Source organism: Cuculus canorus, chromosome 13, assembly GCF_017976375.1.
Source record: "Cuculus canorus isolate bCucCan1 chromosome 13, bCucCan1.pri, whole genome shotgun sequence".
Taxonomy (NCBI): Eukaryota; Metazoa; Chordata; class Aves; order Cuculiformes; family Cuculidae; genus Cuculus; species Cuculus canorus.
In genome coordinates, this window is record NC_071413.1 from 4,407,112 (window position 1) to 4,434,924 (window position 27,813).

Here is a 27,813-nt window from a genome sequence, read left to right on the forward strand (position 1 = left end):
CCAAAAAGTGTCATCTGGACACAGTGTTAGCCTGTAGTCTGATGAACCTTTTAGTCTTCTCCTGCAGTGCTTCCAGTGCTGGAGGAGAAGCTCTGGTCTTCTGCTGCCATCTTCGTCCTGCACATTGCAATAGCTGCCATCAGACCTCTTCCCATGCCGGCGGTGAGGGGGCAGGGATGCCCCAGTGGGGTCCTTCCTTACAACAAGAAACTGGAAGGGTCTGGTAATCTTTTCTTTATTCTTGTCTTGTCCCCAAATCCTTACTGTGCCCCTAAAATCCAGCAACTAAATCGGAGATGCTGTTGTTTATCTTGCACTTGCCGGGGGAATGTGGGACTTGTGCCTCTCACCGCGACTACTTAAGTCCTTGGTGCGGTTGGTGGTTTTTATATTCTGAGAAATGCCCTGGCGAGCAAGAGCACCATTGTAAATGGGTGTGCTTACATTTTTGAGATGGATGTACTGGCTTGAGGTAGATGACGGGTTTGAAGGCCTTCATCTCTTAGCCAGGGCAGACTGATGGATGTAGTGAGACTGAGGTTGAGTTACACTAGCGGTTGTAAGCAGAGGCTGCATAAACTGTGGACAAGTGCAGGCTTAGTGGAACAACAGCTAAGTCTTGTCTCCTTGTGACCGCAGAGGACTAGACCAGACTCGAAGCAGAACAGCATTCCCCACATCTGGAGGAGGTCGGGCACGAGTTCCTGGCTCCTATTGCACAGGTGGAATTTCCAGAAGGATTTAATCTGCTCAAGCAAGAGCCAAGTCTGGATGTTCCCTACAACTTCCTGAAAATCTCTAGTTCAAAACCTGCAGCTCAGAAGAAGTTTAAACAAAGAACTACTGAAGAAACACATTGCTGACCAGACTGGCAAATGAGTGCACTCAATGAATTCATTCAGTGTCTTCCTTTTCACTCTTTCCAAGTGCTGAGTTAACTTTTTTAGGGAATTGAGAGTCTGAAGGAGATGGTTTGGGTTACGTGATGCCCTGCATAGAGGTTCTTTGTTAACTAGGAGATGCAGAGCATGCGGGAAAGTAACTTATTGGTACTCGGGCTACTAGCGGTGTTGAAATGTTGTGGTTCTCTGCTGACCTGGAAGGAAACGAAGGTGACCTGTGAAAAGCAAAAGAGGAGGTGCAGCCACAGACCCAGCAGAAGGTGATGGGACTTCCCAGTTCTGCTGTGGAGCAGTGTAGATCTCATCCTGCCTCTCGTACAGGCACAGCAGGAGTATGGGTGTGTGTCTTGAGAGCAGAGAGGCTGAGCTGGAGTAACTGCAGCAAAATGGGAGCCGAGCTTTACAGTCCCAATTAAGTACAATATGCACAAAGGTATATGTTCTGTGCAGTGTTAATAGAAGAGCTGTCATAGGGCTGCTGGTCTTAAATGAAGACACTGGTCAAATAAGCAGTTGAGAAAGCTGGTGGAAAGGAAAATACCCCCAAGGACACTGTATTGTTAGAGTACAGAACATGTAGGACTGACGGGTTGGAGTGACAGCGTCGCATTAACTTACTGGACTCCAGTAAAATAGCATCAAATCCCCAGCAGCGATTTACATCGTGCAATTAAGAGGAGCGTACAAAGCTGTATCGCCAACGACTGAACCAGGGTTGTGGCTGTGATGTGCTAGGGGGAAACTCGACACCCTGCGATGTAGAAAGTGCGATAGGAAACACTTTTTTAGCTACCACTCTGCAAATGGGATGAAGCGTCATGGCAGCATGTGGTGCAGTGACTAAACTTCTAGAGGCTCCAAGTGTCAACTTGAAGGAACTTGTTGGAAAATCCCCAAAAGGATTTTAATCCCAGATGATGCATGGAATATTGTATGAGGTGTAGTTACTGAATGATAATGGTAATGCATTCAAATTCAATATCCTTCCATAATAGAAACAGACAAAAAAAGCATTTACTATAATAGTATCTAGCTTCAAAGTTAAAACTACATGAAAATGGGTGAGCTACTGTTAGAGAAATTAAAAGGGTGTGATGTGTGCAGGTCACAGAGGATTTACTTAAAACCACATTAGATGCTTGTATTAAGTGTATACTACCCATGAGAAAAAGTTGAAAACGGAGCGGGGGAAGCCCTGCCAAAGTCCACAGAAAGTCAAACGTGATTAAATAGGAAAGTATTTCAGAGGGTGGTAGGAAGAGGGAAAGGGAAGGACAACCGTGGTATGAGAAGGGGAAGGAGAAGTGAATTCTTCTTACCCATGTTTCAGAGAAGAACTGAAGGAGATCCCTCTTTATTTACATAGGATAAATCTAAGAGGTGATCTCAGGTGGAGGAGGTACCAGTGAAGGGGGAAGTCGCTGGGGTTACCAGGACTCTTCACTGAAGAGCTCTGCAGGAACCTGTGGGTAACGCATGCCAGAAACTGCAAAGCATTAAGTCAGCAAGTTGATAGAAACTTTAATAAGAAGTCTTATTAGTCATATGGATTAGAAAGGGGAGAAAACAGTCTTTGGGAGGAGAAGATTCTCCCAGCACTGCTAGTTATTTGAAGGATCAGCCAGCCCCCAGGCAGGGCTGGGCTGGTTCATACGGGCAGTGGGTTTCCTGGAGTCTTTGCCAAGACTCCTCGGGAACAGCTCTTAAACAAAGATGTGGTTATTGTCACTGAGGGAAGAGGTCTCTGAATTGATAGCGAGGTGAAGGATGAGAAAGCTAAAGCGCAATAAAAACTAACTTTCCACAGTGGAGGAAAAAAAATTAGAAAGATACGTGGGGGTTTTCTGTATTTGTAAGTGAGCCAAAAATGGAGTAGAAAGCAAGCTTTAAAATCTGCTCTAAGGCAAAAGCATGTGGACCACTTACATGTAAAGTTGGATGACAGTTGTAGAAGAACTTTACTACACTAAGTGCTTTCGCAGGAAATGATAAATGAAGTTTGGTGTCAGAGAGCGTTAGAGGAGCAGAGGGCAGACAGCCCTAGCGTGGATGTCTGGGCTTCTCTCCTGGCTCTCCCCATCGTTCAGAAAAAAAGGAAGAGCAAAAGAGGGTTAAAATCACTCTTGCTGCAAGCAAGATATGGAATCATTCCCAATCTCTTTGAAAACATTAACCCAGTGATCAATGGCAGGCAGAAAGGCAAGGGTAAAACATGGGAACCGTGTAAAACCTTGCCTGGTCATTGAATACTGTGTTCAGTGTAGCTTATTTTAGGAAGGGTTAAAAAAAACTAGAAGAAGCCCAGAGAAAGCGGCAGGGCTGATAGCTGGCTGGAGTGACTTGTATGAAGGCAATAAATAGAGTTTGGAGTTAACTTGATACATGAATCCCATTACGGGGCAAAGGAGATGAATAGCAATTGCTCACATTTTCCTCATATCACAAAAAATAAGAATAAGGAGCATCTGGTACAATTAGCAACAGGCTTAAAGTGGAAAAAACTCACTTCTTTGTACAATGTATCATTTACCTGTGTGTCTCATTGCTATGGTGTGTTGTGGAGAACAAACAGGCAGATAGACTGAAAGAGGAGCAGGGCAGAGAGGTGAGGAGCTGGCCCATCACTGTGCACTATCATTAAGACAGAAGCTCCAGCTCAGTAAATTCTCAAGTAGCTGAAAGCTTTGATTATATAGAAAAGGATGGTTTTAAATCTGCCCTTTTCCTTTTCAGAAAGATAGTGGAAATTGCTAGTTAATTAAAATCTGGTTACTGTGTGAATTAAGCATGCCATAACTCTGCAGAGAGGTAGAGCTGAGAGTCATCTCATCCCAACACTTGGCTGACAGGAGATGTTTCCTGTAGGACTTAAGTGTATGAAAGCTCTGTGTTTTGTCCGGTAAAGATTTCTAAAAAAATAAGTTAGGTTTTCAAGCTTTAAAAGGAAAAAAAAAAATCAGAAAATTAGTGGCATCAATGAGAAACTTCAAAAAGAAGTTCTTGGCATTTGGCTCCAAGGTGTGAGACACTAAAGTGGGAAGTTGTCATCTTTTCTCTCTTCAGTGCATTTTAATCAGCCTTCCAGAAGTTTGGGAGATGCTCTGCATAGTCCCTCCTTCTGCAGCTGCTGGGAGAGGTCTGTCTTCTGTCACACAGAGGAGGACAGAGAACTCTACCCCTGGTCACTGCCGAGAAGCGCTGGCTCTGCCGTCACCCCTGGAACCAGCTTCAGCCTCCAGACCCCGCAGGGCTGCCAGAGAGCTCAGCCCAGCATTGCCAGAACTGCGAGGAGCTGGTGTGATTCAGCTTTGAAATACCCAAATGATTTAATGTAGGCAAAAGGAAACGTGTTTGGGGTTTGATTTTTATCAAAAACTTCCTTCGGTCTCTGCCTTTTAAGGATCTTGGGATGAAGTTGCCCACAAAAAGTCTGTCGTGCTTGTTACAGAGGATTTGCAGCTGTATTAACCTTTGATTTACTCGCTGGCTGCCTTCTGTGTGTTTTGGGTTTATTTTTGCAAGTTTATCTTTTGAGCTACAGCTGCGGCATCGGAGCTCTGAATTGCACTCAGGAGTAACACGAATTGTGCCAGGAGCCTGCTTAAATTATAGACTGTAAGGGACTTTTAGCTGGTTTCCTACAAGGTCTTAAGCTAAAATTCCAACAGCAGCTTCACAAGTGAATACCCATTTAAGTCTCCCCACAAAGTTGTTTTTAAAGCTGGTCTCTGGAACCTTTAATTCAAATCTGCCATCCTTTAGTCTTGGATAAACTCGTAGTGAAAGACGAGCTTATGAGCTGAAGCAGTTCTGAGGGGTAGACCGGGCTTAAATCAGGAATGAACTTTGAGCCTTGCTGAGCCCATAGCTGGGGAAACTTTGTGAATGACAGCCTGGTCTGCTCACATCATGCATCTGAGTGAGCCCCAGACCCTGTGCAGGGCAGGCTGAGCCCCTGGGATGGGGAATCCGTCACCCCCGCCCCAGCAGCACCTTTCGGCAAGCTCTGTGCGCTCTGCCTCCCTCCTGGCTCAGCGAAATTCAAGCAGTACTTTGCTTCTGCACAAAACTGTTTTTCATGGCCAATTACAGGAGGAACAAACGTCTGTGATCTGGTTCCACTTTCAGGTCCTGTTGGGATTGCCAGGTATTTTAGTATAAAAAAGCACTCGCTATCCTTTTAACCCTTTCGAAACCTTCCTCTTGGGACTGCTTGTTTGAGTGACAGATGGCTCTGTCGCATCACCCTGACATCAAAGTAGGTTTTTCCCTTCCTTTAGGTATTTAATAATGAAGTATGTTAGTAGAGGATCACAAAACTTACCCTTTCTCTATACTGCTTTATGAAAGGGTTGAAATCAAAACTATTGAGAATACACAGCACTGCTTGTTGTATGTTTTATTGATGGACTTCAGTCGCTTAGATTTTTCTTTCAACAGTTTTCCAGTAAGTACTGAGCCATGTGCAACCAGCAGCTTAGTGAAGAAACCACCCTGTAAAAGCAACTTGAATAACAAATGAGGGAGGCTGCAACTGGAACAGCAGGAGCTAGGAGTTAGCCAAAACATAGAGCTAAAAGCTCTCTGTCAAACAGGATTTACAATTCAAAATATTTGTGACAGTGGGTTCAAACAAACAAAACCCAAGAAAAAAACCGAACAACCAAAAAACCACCTTGACAAGCTTTTAATTTGCATAAATTGACAATTTTTCACAGCATCTGTAGCAGTCGCTTGTTGAACAACTGCAGATTGTTTGTTTGGGCTTGATTCCTCTCTTGGTTCACCAAGATTGTTGTGTGTGAGTTGGTCGGGAGAGGCTGAGCGCTGGGGGATGGGAAGGGTCTTGCAAAAGCTCTCTTGGCCCTCAGCTGTTCTCTCACAACAAGATGCCATCATTTAGATGACGCAGCAGTGTGAATATTGTGCAGACTTTTCCCATGTGTGATGCCAGTTTTGCCGGTTTTTATCCCAGTAATTTTGGAACACGTGGATGAACGTTTAAATCCCAAAGCATGAAGTTTTCCCGCCTCAGATGGTGCTTGTTGTGAGTGAGGCCAAAGTGGTTGCTCTGATGTAGGGCCATGGACAGAGGCTCTCTCAGCCTTTGCTGTCATGGTAAAAGCTTTTGGGGACCTGCTGCCCCTCCTGTACTGATGCAGGAGATTGCCACCCTGCTGAGGAGAGCGTGGAGGGTGAATGGGTTTGAGATGCTGGTCTTGATTTGAAAAACGTGCATTTTGGGGGGTTTGATCAGCCACTGTGAGCACAGGCTGGTACAGAAGTGTCTGTGTCTGCTGTTCTGCTGCCTGCAGATCTAGCACTGCGACGGGAGCTCCAGTCAGGAGAACTGAGATGGGGTTTGTCTGAGATGAACAACAGGCCTGTTTGTCAGGAGTCTTATCCTAGTGTTCCTGCAGGCACCTAATGCTTGTCGTTGAAGACAAGACAAGAACAAGCTTGGGTGTAAGAATGGTGGAGTGAGTCCTAGAGGAGATGGGGGGTGATTTTGAACAAGACTGAAGCAGGTGAGTGGAGTTGGAGTGTGGGGCTTTGAGTCTCTGCTTGCCAGTGTTTGCTGAAACCTGTTCTCAAGTCATTGCCCTGCCCGATGATCCTGTGCTCCCCACTGGGCGATCATGTTTCTCCTTGGGTAGTGTGCCTCAAAGACCTGGGAAATGCTCTTAATTCCTTTTCCTGGTTGGCATAGGGTCAGGCTTTCAGACCGTGGGTAACAGTCCTGGCCAGGTAAGAGCAGTGCAGCTGCAGGCTCTTTGACGACGAGCTTATTAAATAATGGATGACCATTCATTAACATCCATCTCCAGCAGTGGGTTGATTTGCAAGCTGGGAAGGAGGCCGTAAGGTGCATTCCACAATCGGTTCTGTGTGTCATGGCATGAGGTCCTTTTTCTGTTTGGCTGTGCTAGTGCAAGCCAGCTTCGAGGCGCTTTGTTGTCTTTTCTCCTGAGATAACTGAGCTATTTCTGAATAAAACTTTGTAACAGTTCAAATCCCCAGAATTGCCATGGAAGTGGCATGAGAGGTTCTGTGTTTGCTATCTCTTAGGGAATTCATTAAGTTACAATAAATAATGTATGCATAATACATAACTTACTACCATAATGTTCTTTTGGTCCTGCTTGCCAGTCCTAAAAATTCTGGCCTTGCACTGTAATGTGTGCAATCAAGTTCTGCAATTCAAATTAGGCAACGAGCTACACTTGTGCAACAGGTTCTCTGCAAGTTGTGCCTTTGGGTACGGTTGGACAAGCTCCGGTTAAACCTCATTGCAGCTGTTTGAAGATACTTGTCTCCGGGTTACTTTGCCTCTCTGCCAAAGACTGCTACCCACACTGCAGAGCTGCGGGGCAGAGCGCGAGCGTTCCATCCTGTGTCGCAGGAGCACGTGGCTGCGTGCGCTGGGCGCGTGGGCACCGTCGCCTGGCACGGCGTTGCGGGGCTGTGCTCTGCTGGCAGCGCCTGGGGGTGGCAGCAGCATTTAAGATGGTAGGTGGCGAGTTATTTAAAAGCTTCATGATATCAGTTTGTCGCTTACTACCTTCATGGAGTGTGCAGATCCCTCTGCCAGGATGTGGCGATGTGTTAGAGGGAGCTGACTCCAGCTCATGCGGCTCTGTCAGGGACTTGGTGTGCCTGTGCAGAGTAAAGATAATAAGCAGGTATTGGAGTACATTGATTTTTCACAGTGTGCTGTGTCATCATTCTCAAAAACTGCCTTCCCACCACCATATTTTGAACCTTCACCTTGCCACGAGTTGTGAGCAGTTCAGTCTGGATGTTGTGGCACAATATGGAAAAGCTCCTGGGATCAACTTGCAGCACAAATACTTGCTAGGTACTGGTTTGATTTATGTCACAGTCGCTGTACAGCTCCATTGTTACATTGCTTTTGTCCTGACACCAGCAATGAATGCCCAGATTCCTCCCTCCCCTCTCCTGTTCTGCATTTAAAGCAGGGAGGAGTTTTTCTGAGGAGGTGCCTTTATTTGGCCATTGAATCATCAGTGGAGTGCACTTAATCCCAGAATCCTGGTTTCCTCTTTGTCCCAAGCGTTAGTTCAGATGTTTTTCTGCCCAGCAGCACAAGCTGCAGTAGCTCCCAGAGAAATGCAGCCGCTGTCTTGTTGCACGGCTCTCTGAGCCTGCTTTGCCTCCCACCTTGTCAGCTAAGGGGCTCCCAAGCTGGGAAGACTGGGGGGCTGATGCAGAAGACAGAGGCCAGGGTGCTCTGATCTAACTGGGGAGAATGTAAAAATCTGTATTTCTGCCCCTTCCTTTCATCCCTTTTGCAGTGATGCCCGAGGTTACAGAATTTGCAAGGATTGATGTGTGTGACGTGTTTGGGTTCACTACGTTTATGTGGCGGTTAGGGTCCTCTGACCTGCTGCCATTTATTTCCTTTCAGCTGCCTCACGGCCTCAGGACTATTCCTGCCTCTCTTTCTGAAAAGGCATTACAATCCTGTCCCACCCACTCCTCTCTTTCTCATGCTTGGAGAATGATAGTTACAAAGAAAATCACCTGGGGAAGTTTCAGGCAGCAGTAACAAAGCCTATCTCCACAGAGGGGAGGCTAATTACACAGCTAATTAATCCAACAGATGTCACTTTAAATGCCTGTTTCTTTGTGATTCTGTTGCACACATCATGCTGGTTAAACAGACTTCATGGACTCTGTTCAAAATGCCTGTACAGACTGCTGGAAGCTGCCAGCTTAGACCCTGGTGTGTCCTGTTCACTCCCCAAGGTTTGTATGGATGATCGAGTCCTGGAGAGCCAAGTCTAGACTGCATTCTAGACAGATTGCACTCGGAGAGAAATCCTGTTTAATAGGTATGTTTGGTTTAAAAACTCTGACATAGCAGATGCTGGTAGTGGAGTGGTTGTTTACATTCTTGCTCTAAGTACAGAGGCGAGGCAGAGGCGCTGGGAAGAGGAGACCCTGTCCTGCTGCACCAAAAGCGCTGCTTGGTGCGAGGAAAAGAGAATTTGGAAACCTGAGCTGCTCCAGTAAGGTCAGCAGTTCAAACCCAAGGCTGGTGGAGGGCCTGAAGCAGCTCATCTGTCTGGCGTGAATGTGGTTTGTCCGGTTCCTGCAGCCAGCATCTCCTGTGCCACGGGGAGGGTTCCTGTACTCTGGCTCCCTGGGGTAAGAAAAAATGAGCTTTTCTCCAACATCTCAAGCTAGTCTTTGATCGTAAGCATAGGGTCGTGTCCTAGTTGCCCCCCAGGAAAAGGGAGCAGCTCCTTATCGTCATGCAGAGCTGGTCCCTTGCGCTGAAGGTCAGTGGTCTGCTGAGACTCCCTCGATTCAGTCTCCCGGTTGCCTTCAATCACCAAACTGGGGGAGAGGGGACACCTGTAATGATGCAGCCTGTGTTGGTGAATTAATACAGAGCTGCTGTAATGTTTTATCCTGTTTGTGCTGCTCTGCAAGGTGGTAAAGGTGGCAAGGTGAAAACGCCTCAGCAGCGTGTCCATCACCCAAGGGTAAACCCTGCCATCGTCAAACACCATCATGAACATCCCATTTTGAGACTGTGATTCTGAAATGTCCTGTCTCCTGCATGTGTGCTCTGCTGGCTTAGCCTTTTATTCCACTTCCCTGCTAGCGGAGTCAGGGGACTTCTTACCGAGCAGATACCTTCTGGGGAGAGGAGACTTGTACAAGGCTGTCTGCCGTGCTGGACCAAAGCCCACAGCGCTGTGTGTGAAGGGTGGCTGCTGGGATGGGAAAATCGACCCGATGCTCTGGATATAACACACAAGACAGTCCTGAAGAAAGCAGATTGAACCACATAGTGTGACAGAAGCAGGAGAGATACAGTCGAGGGAGGAAGAGCATCTTTCTTGGGGTCTCCACATTATCGGTAAATCACAGTTGGCGCACTTGATTCAGCGTAATGGATGTGTTCTCATTTCCCACAGCTGATGAGGATTATATCAGCTTGGTTTAACAGTCTCATTTTCTGTTCCCAATGCACGCTTGTTTTAATGCGTTTCAGTTAATGAGGTAGAAGAGAGAATGAGGTGTTACTGTTTATGTACAGACAGCCAGTCTGTGCAGAGGACTCTGGAGTACGCACAGTCCCTTCCCATTGCTCTCAAAGGGACAGCATTAGCTGGCATTTATAGAAAATTTATTGGCTGTGGTTTATCCAGGTAAAATTTCTCCCAGTGGTGCACATTTCTCTCTCCTGCCTTCCTTATACATTATTGCAAGCTACAAGACACATTGCCAGCAGCCTGTCTGTGGGCAGGGGATGTCAGTGAGCTGAGGTGGCCCGGATGTCATGTCTCAGAGGAGAACACGATATATTTGATATGGGCATAGCTGCTGCAATCCACCTGGGGTAAAAAGTTCATGTGTGCCCTAAAGTAATTTATGGCTGGGGCACTTCATACCTCCATTGTTTCACTGCCGTGGTGTTTGCAGGTCTCTGCTGGGGTCAGGACTGCTCGGTGCCAGGCGCTGTGCAAGCAGGTTCATTACCTGGTGCCCACAGAGCAGTCGGCCAGGTGTTGTCTCCTCGGCAGGAGAAGGTGTGCCATGCCTTGTCAAGGTGCAGCAGTCGGACTACGGCTGCGGAGGCTCCAAACCTCAGGTGCCCTAACAAGAGGGGCTCTGCCATCCTGAAAAACAGGTTGTCCTTGTGCTGATGGCAAATATTTGCCGTGGGGTGGGCTGGAGCTGCGTGTCTCCCAGCATCTTGCCTTCCCCAGCCCCGTACCCGGTTCACTGCTGGCGAGAAGCGCTTATAAATAGTTAAGGCTGTTATCTAATTGCTGGCCGCGTGCCAGGGGCTGGCATCACTTGGCTGACAGCGCGCCTGAAAGGCCCTGCACATCACACCACATTTGAAGGTAAAGCTGCTGTTGGTTTAAGCGGGAATTAAACAATTACCGCGTCTTAGTTCTCCCCACCTTCGGTGGATTGACTCTATAAATTGTCAGCCCGTTGACATTTTAATGTGAATTATGTCATATGGTATCCCCTTTGATTTCAACATGCCTCAGTTTGTAAATACACGAGCCTCTCAAAGGGTTGTGGTTAGCGTACACGCAGGAGGCCTCGGGGTTTTTGGTGGGGAAGGAGCACAGCGCTCGGCTCGCAGCAGCGAGTGTGCCTGGCACGGCGTCTCACAGCTCCGTGGCTGGAGCTCGAGGCCCGCGCAGCGACAGCTGCCTTGGTGCACGCACATCTGGCGGAGCTCCCCATGACTGCAGGTGTGGATGGCCCCAGAGACCCCTGGCAGCGTGTGGGGACCCAGGGCATCCTCCAGCATCCCTCGGTGTGGGGACCCTGCACCTCCGTGGGGACAGAGCTGCCCGTTTCTGCAGGGGGTGAGGGGCTTTGCTCCCCGTGGTGGCAGAAGCCAGGGCAGGGCTGGTGCCATGCAAAGACCTGGCACTGCCCGGAGCTCATGTTGGCGATTGTCATTGAGGTTCAGGTTGGCTTCTCAGTCAGGTGCAAAGAAGAGAGTACGGGTAGGGGAGGAGCTGCATGGTCATGCCAACAACCTTTGGAGAGGTGGATATAGCTACATTTAGAAGAAAAGTGGAGAAGGTGAAAGGAAGAGGCAGCATGGGCTTGTGATCCTGCCTTAGTCTCATCACCCACATGTCAAATATTTGTATGGCACAGGGATGTGGGTGATGGCTTAGGCTGTGGCAGAGCCTCTGGATGCCACCTGGGTCACACTGCAGGCAGGGAGGTCCTGTCCCCATTCAGCTGTCCTCCTGCCCCCCAGCCTGTGCTGCAGAGAAAGCTCTCAATTTAGCAGGTCCTGACTTTTTGGATCAGCCATCCTTTCTTGTTTTGAAACTGGCTCAAGGAGGTGTTGTAGTCTTCATGTACGTGCCAGAGAGAATCCGTAGGCAAGGTAAGCAGAGAAGAATAGCTGGGAGCTCTCCTGGGATGGCTGGTGCCTGCCTTCCTTCAGATCTGACTTGCATCTTCTCCAGCAAAAAGCCTGATGGTGTCCCAGTTTGAGAAGTGACAACTTAAATTGTAACACCCACAGTGCTTGTAGACCTGTTTTGTACCTCCGGGGGTGTTTCATGCAGGTGTGTCGCATTAGGACCACGCTTGTACTTTTGTGGGTGGTTGCAGTGTGCGCCTGCTTGTGATTCCTGCTGAAGAACCACAAGCCAGAGGAAGGAGGCATGAAGGAGGACAGTGCTCTGCCATGGGTTTGGCTCTTGACCACCAGCTGCATTGCTAGAAATTGAGCAGATGCCAAGGCGTGTGCTCTGCTAGAAGTCCCTTGGAGAAGACCGGCTGTCCCAGAGCTGTTTCTTGAGCATGCTTTTACTATAGATGGAGTAGATTTAGAAACTTTAGAGTCTTTCTGTACAGGCTGTTTTCTTATCATGGGGTCTCTGTAACAGCTTCTGTCCACCCGTGCTGCTTCCTGCAGCCCCTGAAAGCGAGAACCCTACTTTTATTGTTTTCACACTTCCTTGGGTTTGATGTACCTGGGTTTTCTGGTGTACACAGAGCATTGCCGGGATGGATCTATTAAGAGGGCTGGGCCAGGCAAATGGATTAGCAAGACATGAAACCTGCATACTGTCCTCTTCGTAGCATATGCTAACCCCAAGCAAGTATCTTTGCAAAGAAGTTAATCCCGCATGGTCACAGAAATGAGAATCCTAGGAGTTACACGTGCAATTTCATAAACAGGATTTAGAACTCTGTCATCTCTTCGCACTTCTCTGCTGTGGGTGGACACTGCTCCCAAAAAAGATTTTGCCGCTTCCATTTTATTTCTGAATTGCAGTCATCAGTAAGTACTCTTAATGCTGATTAGTGCTGCCTTCATAGTATGTATCATTTACCCCATGTGTGCCTCTACAGACTTTACACTGTGGATTGCAGATCCGGAATTGCTAAAACCAATAAATACTGTGCCTGGCTTTTCCCAGGAGTCTCCATACGGCAAATACAAGTGGATGCAGATACACTTGAACAAAGGGAGCACCAAAGAGCAGAGACATTTATCATCTCAGTTTTTATTCTCTTTGCTTCGGTGTACTTCTACAAGCTGTATATTTTCCATTTCTGTAGTCCGTCTCAGAGGGAATACTTGCAGCTAACATCCAGAGCAGTTCTGGTCTCGTGTAGATCCCTCTACAGAAGTAAACTGCAATTGAATTAGGTTTTAGGGAATTAGGTTTAGGTTTTAGGATTTTACACATAAGGAATTTTATGCAAACATTGCCATCAGTGTTAAGTTGCTCCAAAAGAAAGCGCCGTATGAACTCGGGGAGATAGAGTTTGACGTTCGGTAGGGATTTAAACAGGTCCAGACACTAAAAGCACTGTTTTTGCTTAGAGCTGTGAGAGCCGTGAGCTCAACAGCAGAACAACTTGGGGGAGGTGGTGGTTGTTTGCTTTTAAAAACCAGGAGGGACCATTACAGTCTGACTTTAAGAGAATCTGTGGTATCTTACAATGTACTTCAAATTATATCTCAAACTTGTGCTGTCAGTTATAAAATCTCATATTAGGAAGTCCTAGGTGAGTGATAGCTTGCTGTCTCCTTTTGTTTGAAGAGTTAACTACTAACCTTGTTCAAAAATGCATGCATGATTTCATGTCTGCATTTATTCAGCTTCACATTGTGAGCACAGGATTTTGCTTTGGTTTTTCCTAAAGATAAAACAAACCTTTACCCTGGGAAGTTTCATGTGCAGGTACCTGCCAATTGCATTAGTTGTTTAATTTCTTATGGTTGAAGCAAAAAGATTTAACTGAAATCTCACTGTAAGGCTCACTTGGCTCTACCCTAGACCAAGGCCATAAAGCTGGGAATAATGCATGGAAGTGTGTTGTTCATTTAGCTGAAGACCCAAGTTTGCAGCACGTTGGGATCCACCACACTCCCAGGTAGTCTTGGAGCCTTGTCTGTATGTTTCCCAGTTGTCTCAGCAATTCTTTGATTCAGGATACGCATCTTGGGGTTAAATACAACATATTCCCATAACATTTTAACGTCAGTAAGTCCTTATACCTTATCTTTACACTGGCAAAGCCTTTTTTGTGGGAGTAACGTGATGTCTTTCCGTGTTACCATGTAACTGATAAGGAAAAAGAATGGGGGACGGAAAAAACTATCATGTGGGGGATTTCTAATGATTTGAAGGAAACATGGGGTTGTATTATATTCATCATCGAGACTGGAGCATATTGGCTAGTTAATGGATTTTAACTGCAAATTCAGTTTATTTTCAGAGCTGCACAAAACTGTTTGGTCCTTCAGACAAAGCCCCAGCCTGCGTGCAGGTTCTGCAGCCAGTGTGGATGTGAGGAAGAGCACGGAAGAGGTAGTAGGATGCTCTGATGCTGAGCCCCCGCCCCCAGTTCCTGCTCTCCTTGCATGCCTCCATGTCTTTCCTTGGGCTTAAATTGCTTAGGAGTGAAGACTAACAGCTGGGGAAGGGGCAGCAGGTATCTCAGGCTGTCCCTTCTTTCAGGTTCGTTTTGCCATTAGCGTGATGCTAAGTTTCTTGTACCAACAGTGCTGCTGGATCTGTCGGCATCCCCCGGCTGCCCCTCCGCTCAGCCATGCCCATCCTTATTTTCGTGGCAGTGTTTGTTTAGTTTCCACCTTTCTGATAAGGACGATGTCTTGTGTGGGTGTCAGCTCATGATGATGGAATAAAAAGCAGGTCTACTGCCAGTGCAAAATACTGACCTTTGCCAGTGGGAGGCTTGGAAAAGTCTGCAGCAAGGATGGGGGAGGCTGGGCCATCCGCAGCCTCTTAGAGTGTCTCAGAGTGGGTTTGCACTTACCATACCGTGTCTGTTGGGATTATGGAAAAACTCTGCCCTTATTTCCGGCAGTCTTGCAAGCTAAGAGCCTGTTGTGGATGAGGTTAGAGCAGCGAACCAAATCTATTCATAGACTGTGAGCTGCTTGGAGGATGTGCATGTGACACACTAGCCAAACATTTCTGCTGCTGTGAATTGTTCTGGGTCATTGACGTGTCCTTTCTGGTGGAAACCAAGCCTGAGAATGTGTGCTAGGAACCACTGCCTGTTAAAGGAGATCTTCCCCTCCAGTTTGGAAGAGGTTGTAGTTGGAAGGCTTCTCCTCACCAAGAACTTGGTGGTTTTCCTCACAGAGCAGTTCCCCAGCAGTGAGAGGTGTGGAGCAGTTGCCTGAATTTGTATTCATAAGACACATTACTGTACGTTCTGTTCATGGAAGCCCTCACCACCATCTTAAACACAGAAAGTACCAGACTTCAGATTGCCTTAATTCAGCCCTTTGTGTACAGACATTGTTATAGTTTTTAATTATAAATATTTCCATACATATTTTTCCAGTAGGATTCTTGCCTCATTCTGTGAATGAGTAATTATTCTGTTTCTTTTTATCTTCCTCTTTCATTACATTGCCCCAGGCTTTGTCTAATACAATCCAAAGCTTTCACTGAATGAAGAATTATTTATTTTCTCATGGGCATTTCTGTGGTGCTCTGTGTTCTGTTTGTGTGTTTCACAGGCACTTAATGAACTTACCTTCACAGCACTTGTCTGAAATCAGATGGTGCCTCCTGTCCTTGTGTTTTGGGTTTACTGCAGCACAGCAACTGCATCAAAGATTGTAGTCTTGGCTGCCCAGCTTGGTGCCCAGCCCTGCAGTCTACGCTGCTGGAGAAGGGCTGCTCTACTGGGAGGACTTCACTGGCTTAGCCTCACTCTGCCAGTTTTCATTTCTCCTTTGAGACTCAAGGAATATTATATGTTTTCTCTTTCCGCTTCCCTTCTCTGTCTTCCTAATCGCTGCCCCTTCATTTGCTTCTCCTACCTCCTGTATTATCTGTTCTTGAAGATCTTTGCATCACCTGCATCTTCAGACTGCCACAGCTCCACCACCGCTGCTGCTGGCCGGCTTTCCTTTTGTTGTAGCGGCTCTTAATGTGCCCCAGATTGCAGACAGCGCCTTTGTCTGGGAGTCGCCTGTATCCTGGGCTGAGCCCGTAAGCCCAGCTCGGTTTAGGGGTGTTGGATGAAGAGATAGCTGATACTTTGTGGGGTGCTGGAGAAGGGAGCAGAGCAGAGGCTGGTGATGATCCTGATGAGCTCTTGAGGAGGTACCACCACACACCACAGCCGGCAGAGTTTAGGAGGGGCTGATGGCTTCATGTCTAGGAGTACGCTTTTCTGTGTCACAGGGGTGCTGTGGTGAGGCAGGAGGACGGGGTTCAGGCTGCGTTGGCCAAGGTTGCACACAGTCCTGTAGCTGATGGGAAGAAGTGGAAAGCATTCCTCATAAAGATTTCTCTGTGAGGGCTGTGGACAAAGGATGAGCTTGATCTGCTGTTCCTGGATGCATTCTTGTTGGCTTCTGTGAGGGGAGGTTGTGTCATCCATCTCTTCGATATTGATATTCTTCGATTTATGGAGAGGATTAAAAAATTGTCTTGTGTATTGTTGTTATTGTATGGTTATCTGTTGGGATTCAGTGTGGTACATTGCTGTAGGAAGTTATAAAGAAGCTATATGAAAACAAGGAAATCTTCAGTCTATCATAGCGCTTGTAACTTCTCTAGAGATAGATGAAACAATAAATACTGGGCGAGGGAAGTTAATCTGTGTCTGTAGTATTTTATTAAATAACATGAACTCAGTGTGGTTTTCTGTGGCGGGTTCAATTTCCCACATGGTTTTATGGAGCATTATTACAATGGTCCCTTGCTGTGTGCGTGTCCGCAAGAGCGAGAAACGCTGCCCATGGGTAGCAGCGGTGGTGCCCTCCTGTCCCGCCTGGCCCTGCAGTGCCTCTGGAAGGACCTTGCTTCCGCGGCATTCCTCTAACGTGCTGAGTGGGTTCTAGCTGCAGTCGCTGGGGCACCTGGAGCCAAGCCAAGATGTGAAAGGACTGGTGAGGGCTCGCCGGAGAGGTGTCCTGCCTCTCGTCCGTCCTTCTGTGTGCCAAGAGCTGGCTGCACTCAGCGTAAAGGGAGCTGCTTCTCATCGCAGCCGCTTCCCTCTCTGCAGGGGTTTCCTTGCACCGCTCCCCAGCGCACGCGAGTGCCTCTGCTTCAGGACATGGTGAGGAGTGCAGTGGGTGTGAAACGGTCCTCAAGCTTTTCCTTCAGAGAGTGGTGGTTTCTTTTCCAAAATTTAATATGGGTAAAAAAAAAAATAGCATTTTAATTTAAATCCTTAAAGCAGGCTCCACGCATACAGAGAGGTTTTTGGGTAGTTGTTTAAGTTTGTGCTGGCGTTAACAACACAAGACCAAGCGTGTGTTATGTACTGTGCCTTCAAACACACAGAGCCTCCTCAAGGGACCACTCACAGTGCAGCATGGATCATTGCTGTCGCTGCTGGAGGAAAGAATGTACGGATAGTGCACCTGTACAGATAGTCCTAGTCTTGTTCTGTGTTATGGAAAGCCTTTTTCAATCATTCACAGCCATATAATGACAATATGGACAACAGATTTTTATCCTGCTGTCTTTTCAGGTTCCCCACAGCTCTTTTTATTATATAATTTGCCTTTTATCAGTGATTTTCCAAATTTGCAGGCTGCTCTAGTTCACCTGAGTGTTCACAGCTTAACAACTCGCACTGAACTTATTATTTTTAAGTATGTGTACAAAATAGGTTCAAAACGCCCGGGTAGTGGGATTGTTGAGCCTGCTTTTGGTTACTGTCTTTTCTTCGTGTTCAGCTGTTCTTTTCCTAACCCTAGGAAAGATAAGGCTGCCTGAATTTCTTGGGTGTCCCCAGCATTGAGAAAGGAGCAGAATGGAAGACCTGACCTCCTCCTCAGTGACGTTGCTGAATCGTGGCAAGAATTTTCTTGCTATTTTTATAACTTTATCCTGTTGCTGTCCATGCAGTACTCTGCAGGCACTGCTTTTAAAGACAAAGTACAGCTTTTTTGGTCATTTTTTTTCCGGAGATTACAACATCCATGTAAAATATGAAGTGACAAAACTGTACATTTTCCTGAGGAGCAAAATGTCATCAGTTTAGGTTTTGGTTAACTTGTAGACGTGCAAGAGGAATTCGGCTGTCACCAAACCGCCGTACTGCTCTGCGGAAACTGCTGTGTGAAGCTCAGCTCGTGGTTTATGTACCTCATGTCCCTCATTTGTAACAGGAGAGTAGATTTCATGTAAAGTTTATTGGGTTCATGCTTGTTAGAGGTGCTCAAGTGCGTGGCAGTAGATACCCTTGCAGATTCCTGGGGCTGTCACGGGTCCTGCGGTGGGAGCCATGGCCGGAGCAGGAGCACGCAAGGTCAGGGGACAGCACTTTTCAGAACAGTTGATAGGAAATGTACTCTAATTGTGCCTTGTTTTTATCACTATAATTAGCAAGATCAATACACGCGCTCCTGTATTCATCTCCACATATAGTAGTGCTTATGCCTGTGCCTCCCTGGGGAGAGCTGTGAAGATTTTTAGGAATCTGGAAAATTCTCTGAAGTTGCAGTTGCCCACGAGTAGATCTGTTGTGACTGTAGCTGTTGTAATCTGGGAGAAAAGAAAGTTTCATGGCTGTACCACCCAAGTGCAGTGGTACTCTTTTCTCCTTTTTTTGGCTACTCAGCGAGCGTATAGTGTAGTGCCCAGCTGTAAAAAGAGGTGCTACCAGAATTAAATAATACAGGTGAGAATGGTCTCTCTGACTGCTACCATAACTCCCTCTTTGCATCTTGTCCCTCTCTCTGGGAGGTTTCCAGCTGGTGTGCCATCGTGCTTCCTCTGGCTGTCCGTGCCTCTCCTGGGGTGGAAGGGGATGGCCAGCACAGCTGGGCAAGCATGGACTTCACCCATGGACTTCATTCTTCCTCAGGTGTGTGGGAGGGATCTTAGTGATGCTCTTATACTCTCAATGGTCCCACACAGATCTTCATCTTTGGAGATGTCTTCTAACGAATGATTAATTAGTACTTTCAGGTCTGCTGCACAATTAAAAGGTGGATGGGGGGTATGAATACAAGTTCAACCCTTCTTGCCTCTTGTTTTCTGTTAATCTCTGTCATTTTTTGCCTAGTAACCCTGGGGGACTGTGAATACGTGGCGATGCTGCTCATCACAGTCTGCATAAACAATGTCCTCATTAAGAGCTGATCGGCTTAGCAAGGCCCCATGAAGAAGCTATAGCTGCCAGAGCTGAGCAGAAGCTGGGACTGTTGCCTCCCTCTGGGCTTTAGCCCCTCCTCATTAAGCAGGTCCGGGCTATTGATTGGGAGCTTGTGTTTGGAAGAGTCTTACTTACTCCATGCATTATCTTGACAGATTGATCAGACCTGATTGAGAACCTCTTAAAGGAACGAACAGCTGTAATGGGAAAGTTGGACTCTGTCATCCGTTAGGATGATTCTGGGAGCGAGAAGAACGAGGCTGACATCTTGGAGCAATTGTATTTACAATTAACATGGCTGAAAACGATTGCCTCTATTGATCCCCCCTTCCTGCAATTACAGCCCCATTGTTTACATTCCAGCACTTCGGTTATAAAAAGGAAATTCAATAATTATTGCATTATTTAAAGTTAAAGTGCCACAGAGTTTGCTGGCTACGCTTGCTGGTTGATTTAACGTTCAGTAAAATCCATGCTGAGCTCTCCATCTTTAGGCTGAGCAATATTTGGCTTTTAATGAGACTTCAAGGGCTGGTGGAGCAAGCCCAGTTTGCTGGGTGGCTTTTGGCATGGTTTGTGGGAGACTCCAAAAAGCATTTGGGTACAGTAAGCACCACCAGCCTAGGGGCCAGCAGGGACAGCACTTATGGCCCATAGCCTCTACTTGGATGGGATGCCGTGGGGATGGCTCCTCTTCTGTGCTGCAGGGGTGATCAGCTCTTACTTGGAGCCACCAAGAACTTCTGCGCCTCGCACGTTCTTACTGACCGTTCCCGGGTCTGGCAGGTCTCTGCTCAGCTGCCTTCTGTGGTGCTGCTGAGCTCCTTTTTGAGGAAAGTCTTCGGTCTTCCTTCCCTCGCGTTTTGCAGCCTCGCAGTCTGAGGCTCCTGCTGAGAAGGTTTGGGACTCTGCAGCCACGCTCGGATGTGCTCAGCAGCTCTGTGCCTGCCTGAGGCTTGCAGTGTCTGCATCAACCCCTTCACAGTACCAAGGGCGTTCACTTAATGCCAGGCAGGGTTGGAGGGCATGGAAAGTACGGATTTGGAAGCGGGGGCGTAGGGACTGGCTGTTAATTAGGATTGTTAATGCTGTTCTTCAAGCCTTTCTGCATGACTCAGGGACTTGAATCAAGTTGCTCAGCCTCTTGGCAGGAGAGAGTGCTACATTTCCAGCCTTTTGGAAAGAAGACTAAAGATCAGAAACCAAAATGTAAATCAAAATCCTGATGTGTTGTGCACAGTCCCCTTGTCCTCATCTTGTGGTGGTGTTTTGAAGGGCTTGGGTGCCACTAAGGAGACTTTAGCTGGAGATGGGAGTGTGATGCTTACCATGAGGCCGTTGTGGACATGTGAGCCTAAACTCTACAACCAGCAAGCTGTGTGGAGGAGCTGTTATGCAAGGACCTGGAGTGGCTGGAAGGAGGGAGGAGTTTTGTAACGCTCCTTCTTCAGAAGCAGTAAACAATTGCAGGACGTTGGTGGAATACGAAAGAGCATAAGTTCATCTTTTGAACCTGCTGTATGGAGCATCAGTTTTTTTTCTTCTTTTAAAACATCTGGGCCGGAGGGCGGCTACGAGCACACCAGCCCTTTCCAGCACATAGCCAGCATGTGTTCTCGCTGCGTGCCACGTCCGCCCCGTGTCTCCATCGGCTCCAGGAAATTCCAGCCGGGACTGCAGGTGTGAAAGGAGAGCAAGACGGATGGGCCAGCTCTGGCTTTTATGGAGTACTTGGAACAGGCTGGGATCAGACAGCTGCATCCACATGACTTTCATTAAAAATTCAGATTCTTCTCTTCCAGGATTGTGTGATTTATCTCATGCAGCAGATCAGAGGCAGATGGGGGCCAAGAGATGCTTACGAGGCTTCTGAGGTCTGCTGCAGGGGCTGGGCCCTTTCCAGGATGACCTGTAGCCTCCCCTCTGGCTCTGGTGTAAGGGTCGTGTCTCGTCTTGCTCCCCAGGAGTGCATTGTCGCAGGCACGGCTCTCGCTGGCGTGTGAAATGTTTCCTACCAAGTCTGTTACTAATTACTCATGTCTGACTTCACCCTGAGGAAGAGTCAATCCCTGGGCATCCTTCTGTACTGAGGATGTGCTCATAGGGCTGGCATGCCTCCAGCACCTCCTCCTGATTGCGAGAGGGTGTGCTGGTGTTGGCTTTCACAGGAGCCTTCTGCGGTTTGAAATCTCGTGTAACCTCTGCAATGCTCCCCTGGTTCTGTGTGACAGCACTGTGGGCTTACCGGGGTCCTGCTGGGTCTTTTCGCTGGTGCTGGTCAGGCATGGGTGCTCACAGGAAGATGCAAGAGCAGTGCAAGTCGAAGGCAGTGCTCCCTTCCAAAGCTTTTGTAACCCTCCAGCAGATTTTTGGCTCCATCTTCCTCAGCTGCATCTGTCGATTCTTTTAAATCACTACTAATTTTACCCATTCTAACAGAACAGACGTCATCCTGAGTTCAGTGGTAAGAAGAGTGTTATATGTGGAAAAAAACCTCCTCCAGAGATGCTCAAGACTGATAGCTCTAGTAGAGCATTCTTAAAGAGCTCTCTGTAGTTCGGTGGCCGCTGCTTTTGTGGCAGGATTGTCCTGTAATGTGAGAGCCAGCTGGAGAAAGTGATCAAAAGTGATTTGGAAGGGATTTCTCCAGACAGTTTATCAATTATCCGTTCCACCACATGGCCTTACTGAGCATCAGAGCTGGTAAGCAGAAGGATGTTTGTGTAAACAAGAGGGCGGTGACTCGCTTTGCTTGTCCCCGTTAGCGCTCTTGCACAGATCTCAGATTCGGGTGTTTTGGGATCCAGGTCAGCGCTGTGGCTGGTGAACCTGTTAGCCAGCTGGTGGTGAGCAAAGGGTTTCTTTTCGTTAGTGTTGGTTCTCTGCTTGTTGTATGGCTTTCATGCATTTTCCTCCTTTGGATTTTGTGCCCCAGGCCTGTTATTTCACCTGCTTTTCCTGGATATTAGGCAAAAAATCTTTACTGAAGGAGCGGTGAAGCATTGGCACATGCTGCTTAGGGAAGCAGTGGAGTCACCATTCCTGGAGGGCTTCAGAAAGCACGTAGACATGGCACTTTGGGCCATGATTTAGCAGGCACAGTGGTGATGACCTGAAAGTTCGACTTGATGATCTTAGAAGTCTTTTCCAACCTTAATGATTCTATGATCCCCACCTACAGACACTTTGATACATGCAGGATGTGGTTGCACATCAGAAAGCTGAGCAGGAGAGCACGGGCTGCTTGTTGTTGGGGGCAGTTATGGAGTCCCATTCAACTACTTGTAGTTTTGAGGTCTGCAGAAGAAGGGGTCCATCCTTGAGCCTGTGGAGAGTTTTCTTACGTGTTCTACTGCTTTTTGTGCCATTGGGACTTCTTGAGGGTGGAGGTGGGATCTCAGCACTTGCAGAGCTGTTTGGTTTTACTGCTTGCAGACCAAGGCCTGTTGTCAGTGTGGGTTTGTCCCCCTGAGCCTTCCAGAGGGGAAGCATTATACAAGATAAAGTTAAGATTGCGTAGAAATTGGGCCTTTTCTTCTAATGAATAATAAATATCAGAAGCACGAGATAGTTCAAAGTGGTTATTGAGTCTCTCTAGTGAGCTAGGGTTGCAGATCAGATATCCCTCAGAACAGTACCGGACTGCTGAATGGAGCAAATATGTTTGGAAAATACCATTGTGCCTTCTGGCAACAGCATTATAGGGAGGAGTTTCTGTTTGTGTTACTGTAGGACTTGGACTCCTTATGTGGTGACTGTAATAAACCTTTATATGGAAGAGGTTTTGAGCAGATACAGATTTAACATCTTTTAAAATGTAAAAGATGTACAAAAGTTTCTAGAAAGCAGATTAAATGGTGAACATTGACTACAGTAACACCTACGAAACTATTCATCGAGTTCATTACGTGTGTAATAGTGGCAACAAGATCCCCAGTCCTGGTTACAACGGACTCAGCTCTGACGAACAAAGCCTGAGTACACGGCATGGGGGTGAGGAGCACTGCCTACGGTCCAATGGATTAATAATCTGTCACATTAAATTCCATGAGTATTGAAAAATACTCATGTTAGATGGGGAAAAGATAGATGGTAAAATAAACAGAGTTGGGAGGATGTGAAGGATGGATGTGGGGAGAAAGAATAAACTGAATATAGCGTCATTCCTTACTTTGTTTAAAAAACAGATTTCCATAGTCATACACTGTGAGCGTTCATTACGCTATTATTTATTAGAAGAAAACAATTTGAAGACAGATGTTAGAGAGTGAGGCTTGTAAAGTCAGTCCATCAGTGCAGCGTGGATCAGCTCATCCCCACACACGCGTGCTGGCGTGGGCTCGCACAGACACCTCTCCTGCTCTGGCCAGTCTGTCCCACACCCTCCGCACCTCCTTCTCCCCTTGCTCGTGGCTGCAGCAGCAGCAGCAGCGGGGATGCTTCCTGCATGCAGTCACCTCCCTCTCCCTCCTCTTGTGTTTGGGGGTCTGGGGACTGTGCACAGTGCGAGCCTCAAAGGGATTGATCGCTGTCTCCTGGACCCCAGCAGTGTGTATAAACACAAGCTATAATTTTTCTCTTGCTTATTTAAACTGTCTTTGTGTTCAGACCCTCTGAACGTGCCAGCATCTTCGAGCCAAACCTAGAGGAAGGAGGAGGTCAATAAGCAATGTTCCCTAAACCAGCCCAGAGCGCTCGTCAAGCAGTTTGTGTGGGGCAGGGCTGAGTTCGTTTTGGCTGTTGGCATGAGCACAGCTGCCAGTGAAGTATGGTTTCATACAGAGTCACCCTTAAATAGTATGTGCCTTGTCAGAAGCTAAAGGAGGTGCTCTGGCTGCTGTCAGCAGCTACTGAGATGGTGGCACCTCCTCCATGGGATGAGGACTGTGTGACAGCAGTTTTCCCTGGCAGTTGTTCCCTGGCCCGGGAGGTTTGTTCACCGTCTGGCTCCAGCGCGGCTGTTTCCTGGGGGTGCAGAGCCAAGGTGGATAGCTCATGATGTTGAGGTGGAATTACCACACTGGGGTATTTGTCACTGGTGCGGAACACCAGGGACTGGTGTTCCACAGGAGGTCTGTGGTGAAGGTCGGGGACAGACGGTGCATGGTTTACGGCAAATGGAGGAGATGAGGTCTCTGGGCAGGAGCCTCCTGCACTTAGCACTACGCTGTGGAGCAAGAGCACAGCTTTGCCCAGAGACCTGAGCACTTCCCGAATGGCAGATGGGCCGGATTTGATTTGATTTGTGTGTAGGAATAGGTGTTGTGAGCAGCACGGTGCTGTGCTGCGGTTAGTGTATGTACAGGAACAGCCCGCATCCCCCTGGGAAGCCGTACTCGTGAGCCGTATGGTTTCCATCAGAGCGTTCCTCTGTCTGTTTCTGATTTAAAGTGGAGCTTTGACTAAACGTGATCAATATTTTGCATGCCATGCGTGAAGAACCAGATGTTGGAAGTTTCCTATCGTTGAGATGGAAGGAGCAAACACCCCTCCAGACTTGCAGAAATCAATGTTCTCTGACAGAAGTTGGTTGGTTTTCCTAGGGACAATATATTCCTTTGATTTTCAAGTTGATTTGTCTTCTAACAAGGTTCTGGTTTAATATTTTGGATTTGTTTTCTGTGATATGGATAAATTCTCACAAGGGGAAAGCTTAAACAGTATGATGGGCAATAACTACGCGTTCTTGTCCAGCGCTCCATCACTTCCAGCAACTCGGAGCTAGTCCTTGCTCATCCATCATGTTGTCTTGTTCCGGCCTGCTCCTTTCCTCTTCTGCAAGACTGACATGAATCAGAGGTAGGCGTGCGATGTCATACCATCTCCAAGGTGGACTTGGTGGTGGTGGCACCCTCAGGTCTTGACTCTTTCCGCAATGACACCCAGGTGGAGCTGACCCAAGCACAAGGGATATTTGAACATGCATGGAGTGGGAGCAAAAAAAGAGCACAGAATAAGACACAGTTATTAAACAGTTTAAAATAAATGTTTTCCTAAAATCCCTTTTTTAAATGAGAGCAGTACAGACTGCCTCTGGTTCCCACTGAGACCGTGTCCTTAATATTTCCTTGAACCCGTGACCAGACTTTTCTCTAATTGCTCACTAGGGGTGTCCCCTGTCTTCTTGCAGAAGCTGCTACTGAGCCCTCTGGCACTTTTTGAGCTTGGATGCTGTGTTTGTAGGACGGGAGCTTCCCCGATGCACCTCTCGACTGATGGGAGAAGGCACTTGCCGTGCATCTCCTGGAGCGAGACCCCCAGCCTGCAGTGGTGGGGTTTTATTGCTCGGATCTAAGCAGGGCAGAGCTAAGCTGGGCCATGCAGACTGATCACGTGGCTCTCGTGACCAGCTCGCTAACCTTAGTTTGTATGTCTTAAGCCATTTCTCTTTTTCTGGCTTAGGAAGAGGGTAATGCATGCAAACAATAGAAATGAGAAGAAGAAGTTCTTAGGAGGGAAAACAGCAAAAAAAATCTTTTGAGGGCACCAGTGGGATTAGAGCCCTAGTGGATTCTTCAAATATTACAGTGAATTTAATTAAATACATCGTGATCCCAAAAGAGGCTAGTCTAATTAGCCAGATCTAGAATACATTTATTCTCTCCCCTCGCCCTTCCAATCAGAAGCCTCAGCATCAGCTCCCATCCTATTTTTAATCATTCCTAGGCTCAGAGGGCTCTCCTTCCTCCGTGTTAGCTAAGCACACAGGGCTGGGTAATATGTGTCTTTAATCTTATCTTAGCTGTAACTGAGATAATACACGTCAGACTTTTTACCAGAAGGTCCTGGCTGCACGTAGGCAATATTTTTGATTGACAAACCTTGAGATCGCATCCAAATCGCCTTACTTATGTGCTTCGGGTGAAGTGCACGGCGAGGAGAGAGTTTCATGAGATGACCCAGAAAACAAAAAGATGTCTTGAGGTTGGACGATAGGAGCTGACACGGATTATTGCTTAGCTGATAAGTGGGTGGGTGGTGGAAACACCAAATGGCCTTCACTGAGGAGTCTTTCGTGTCATTTGACTGTGGTATCAGTTTTTCCTCGACTTGTGATAAGCCCTTATTGTGGGAAGTGGGAAAGTTACTGTGAGCTCTCAGCCCTGCCACTGCCCAAACTGAACGAGGTGTGGCTGTGCCGTGGCAACTGGCATAGCTGTAAGCAGCAAATTCTTCTCTCTGGTTTTAAGAACTAATTGACACATCCTTGGGATCCATGACATAAAATAGCTATTCATTTCCCTAGCGGCACGGACCTCTGTGCCAGACGATTGATAGATTTTGTCAAATTATCAAGGTATAATACTCTGGAATTAGCTTTATTGGCTGTAGTGCACAGCTTCTCAGGGTGACAAGGTTTTTTTTTTCCCAGCACTAAACTCTTGCTGTGACACTCAGCTGTGTGCTCTCTATTGGCTTTTCAGTCTGGATCGCCGTCACGGCCGTCTTGAGGCCAGGCTGCTGCTCCCTTCCAGATCCAAGGCAGTAAAACTGAGGTGCCAGGGAACAGAGGGCTGGATGATGGATAGGATGGCACACGCTCCACACTCCACTTCCATACACTGTTTCCAGGACCTCTCGATCTAATGGGTTCATTGTGTTCTAGGATTGCTTTGGTTTTATTCTTCTCAGTTTTCAATGAGAATTTATCAAATCTAATTTTATCTGTTTGACATGAAGTTGGATCACCTCCCGGGATAAGCTTCAAATATGAAAGAATTAACCATGCATACGTTGTGAATAGTTGTTAATGTTGGATCTGGTATTTTCTTGCACTATCTCAATTTTTTGCTTCTGTGCTCATTTCGGTGTGTTATGTTTTTCTTGCTTCTAAGCAGGAGAGTGCAGGGTGCCTTGAGAATAAACAGGCTTGATCTTACTGTGCCTTTGTCAAAAAGTGGTTTCTTACTTAATACCCAGGTGGCTTTTAGCAATTTACAGTAGAATAATCCAAGGAGACTGGAGACGATACAAGAAATTCACATCTCTCTACTTTGTTCTTCACAGCACCTTCAGCATCACGAGAGCGGGGTGGAGGGTGAAAGCTGCTATTATCACTGTGTCCTCTGTAACTACTCCACCAAGGCCAAGCTGAACCTTATCCAGCACGTGCGCTCCATGAAACACCAGCGGAGTGAAAGCCTACGTAAGCTGCAGCGCCTCCAGAAAGGCCTCCCTGAAGAGGAGGAAGACCTAGGACAGATCTTCACCATCCGCAAGTGTCCAGCTGCCGAGGCGGGTGAGTGGTGCCTCCCTTGCATGAACAGGGTCGGGCTCTTGGCTCCTCTGCGCCACAGGATTTGACCAGCAGCATCAGACCCTTGGGGCAGTTTCATGGCAAGCTGAGTGACTTTCTTGTTTCTTCTCCCCGCTGTGGGGATGATGCTCACTGCTAAATAATAACGCTTTGGAAGTAGGGCGAGAACCCTGTTGTACCTGCAGCATCCAGCATAGCTTTGCCTTGTGGGGCTTGTGCGTGCTGGCTCGGAAGCACCAAATCCTTAGGCATCTGCTTTGTTTCATACTTGTAAGTGGTCCCCTCTGTTCCATTTGGACAACTGTAACAAACTAGTGGACTATATTTTTTGTAGCTACTTTCCTATGTGTCCAGTGCTGTCCTGAGAGTAAGTGCAAACCTGCCCCAGCTTGTTCATCGATTTCCAGTGTTTCAGTCACATTGGGTTGGGAGGAGGAGGGGTGGGTGTTTGTCTTTTTATTCCACATCTCCTCATGACAAGATGGGTAAAGTGAAGGGCTTGGACAGAGAATTTGC

General features: G+C 47.3%; 1 protein-coding gene across 1 annotated transcript in view; it reads left to right on the forward strand.

Moving 5' to 3' along the window:
* The window catches only part of ZFHX3 (zinc finger homeobox 3), a 421,065-nt gene that overhangs the window by 320,994 nt on the left and 72,258 nt on the right, over positions 1–27,813 (forward strand). Inside the window, 1 exon segment of the mRNA XM_054078400.1 lies at positions 27,048–27,279. Within this exon segment, the coding sequence (XP_053934375.1) occupies positions 27,048–27,279 (232 nt within the window).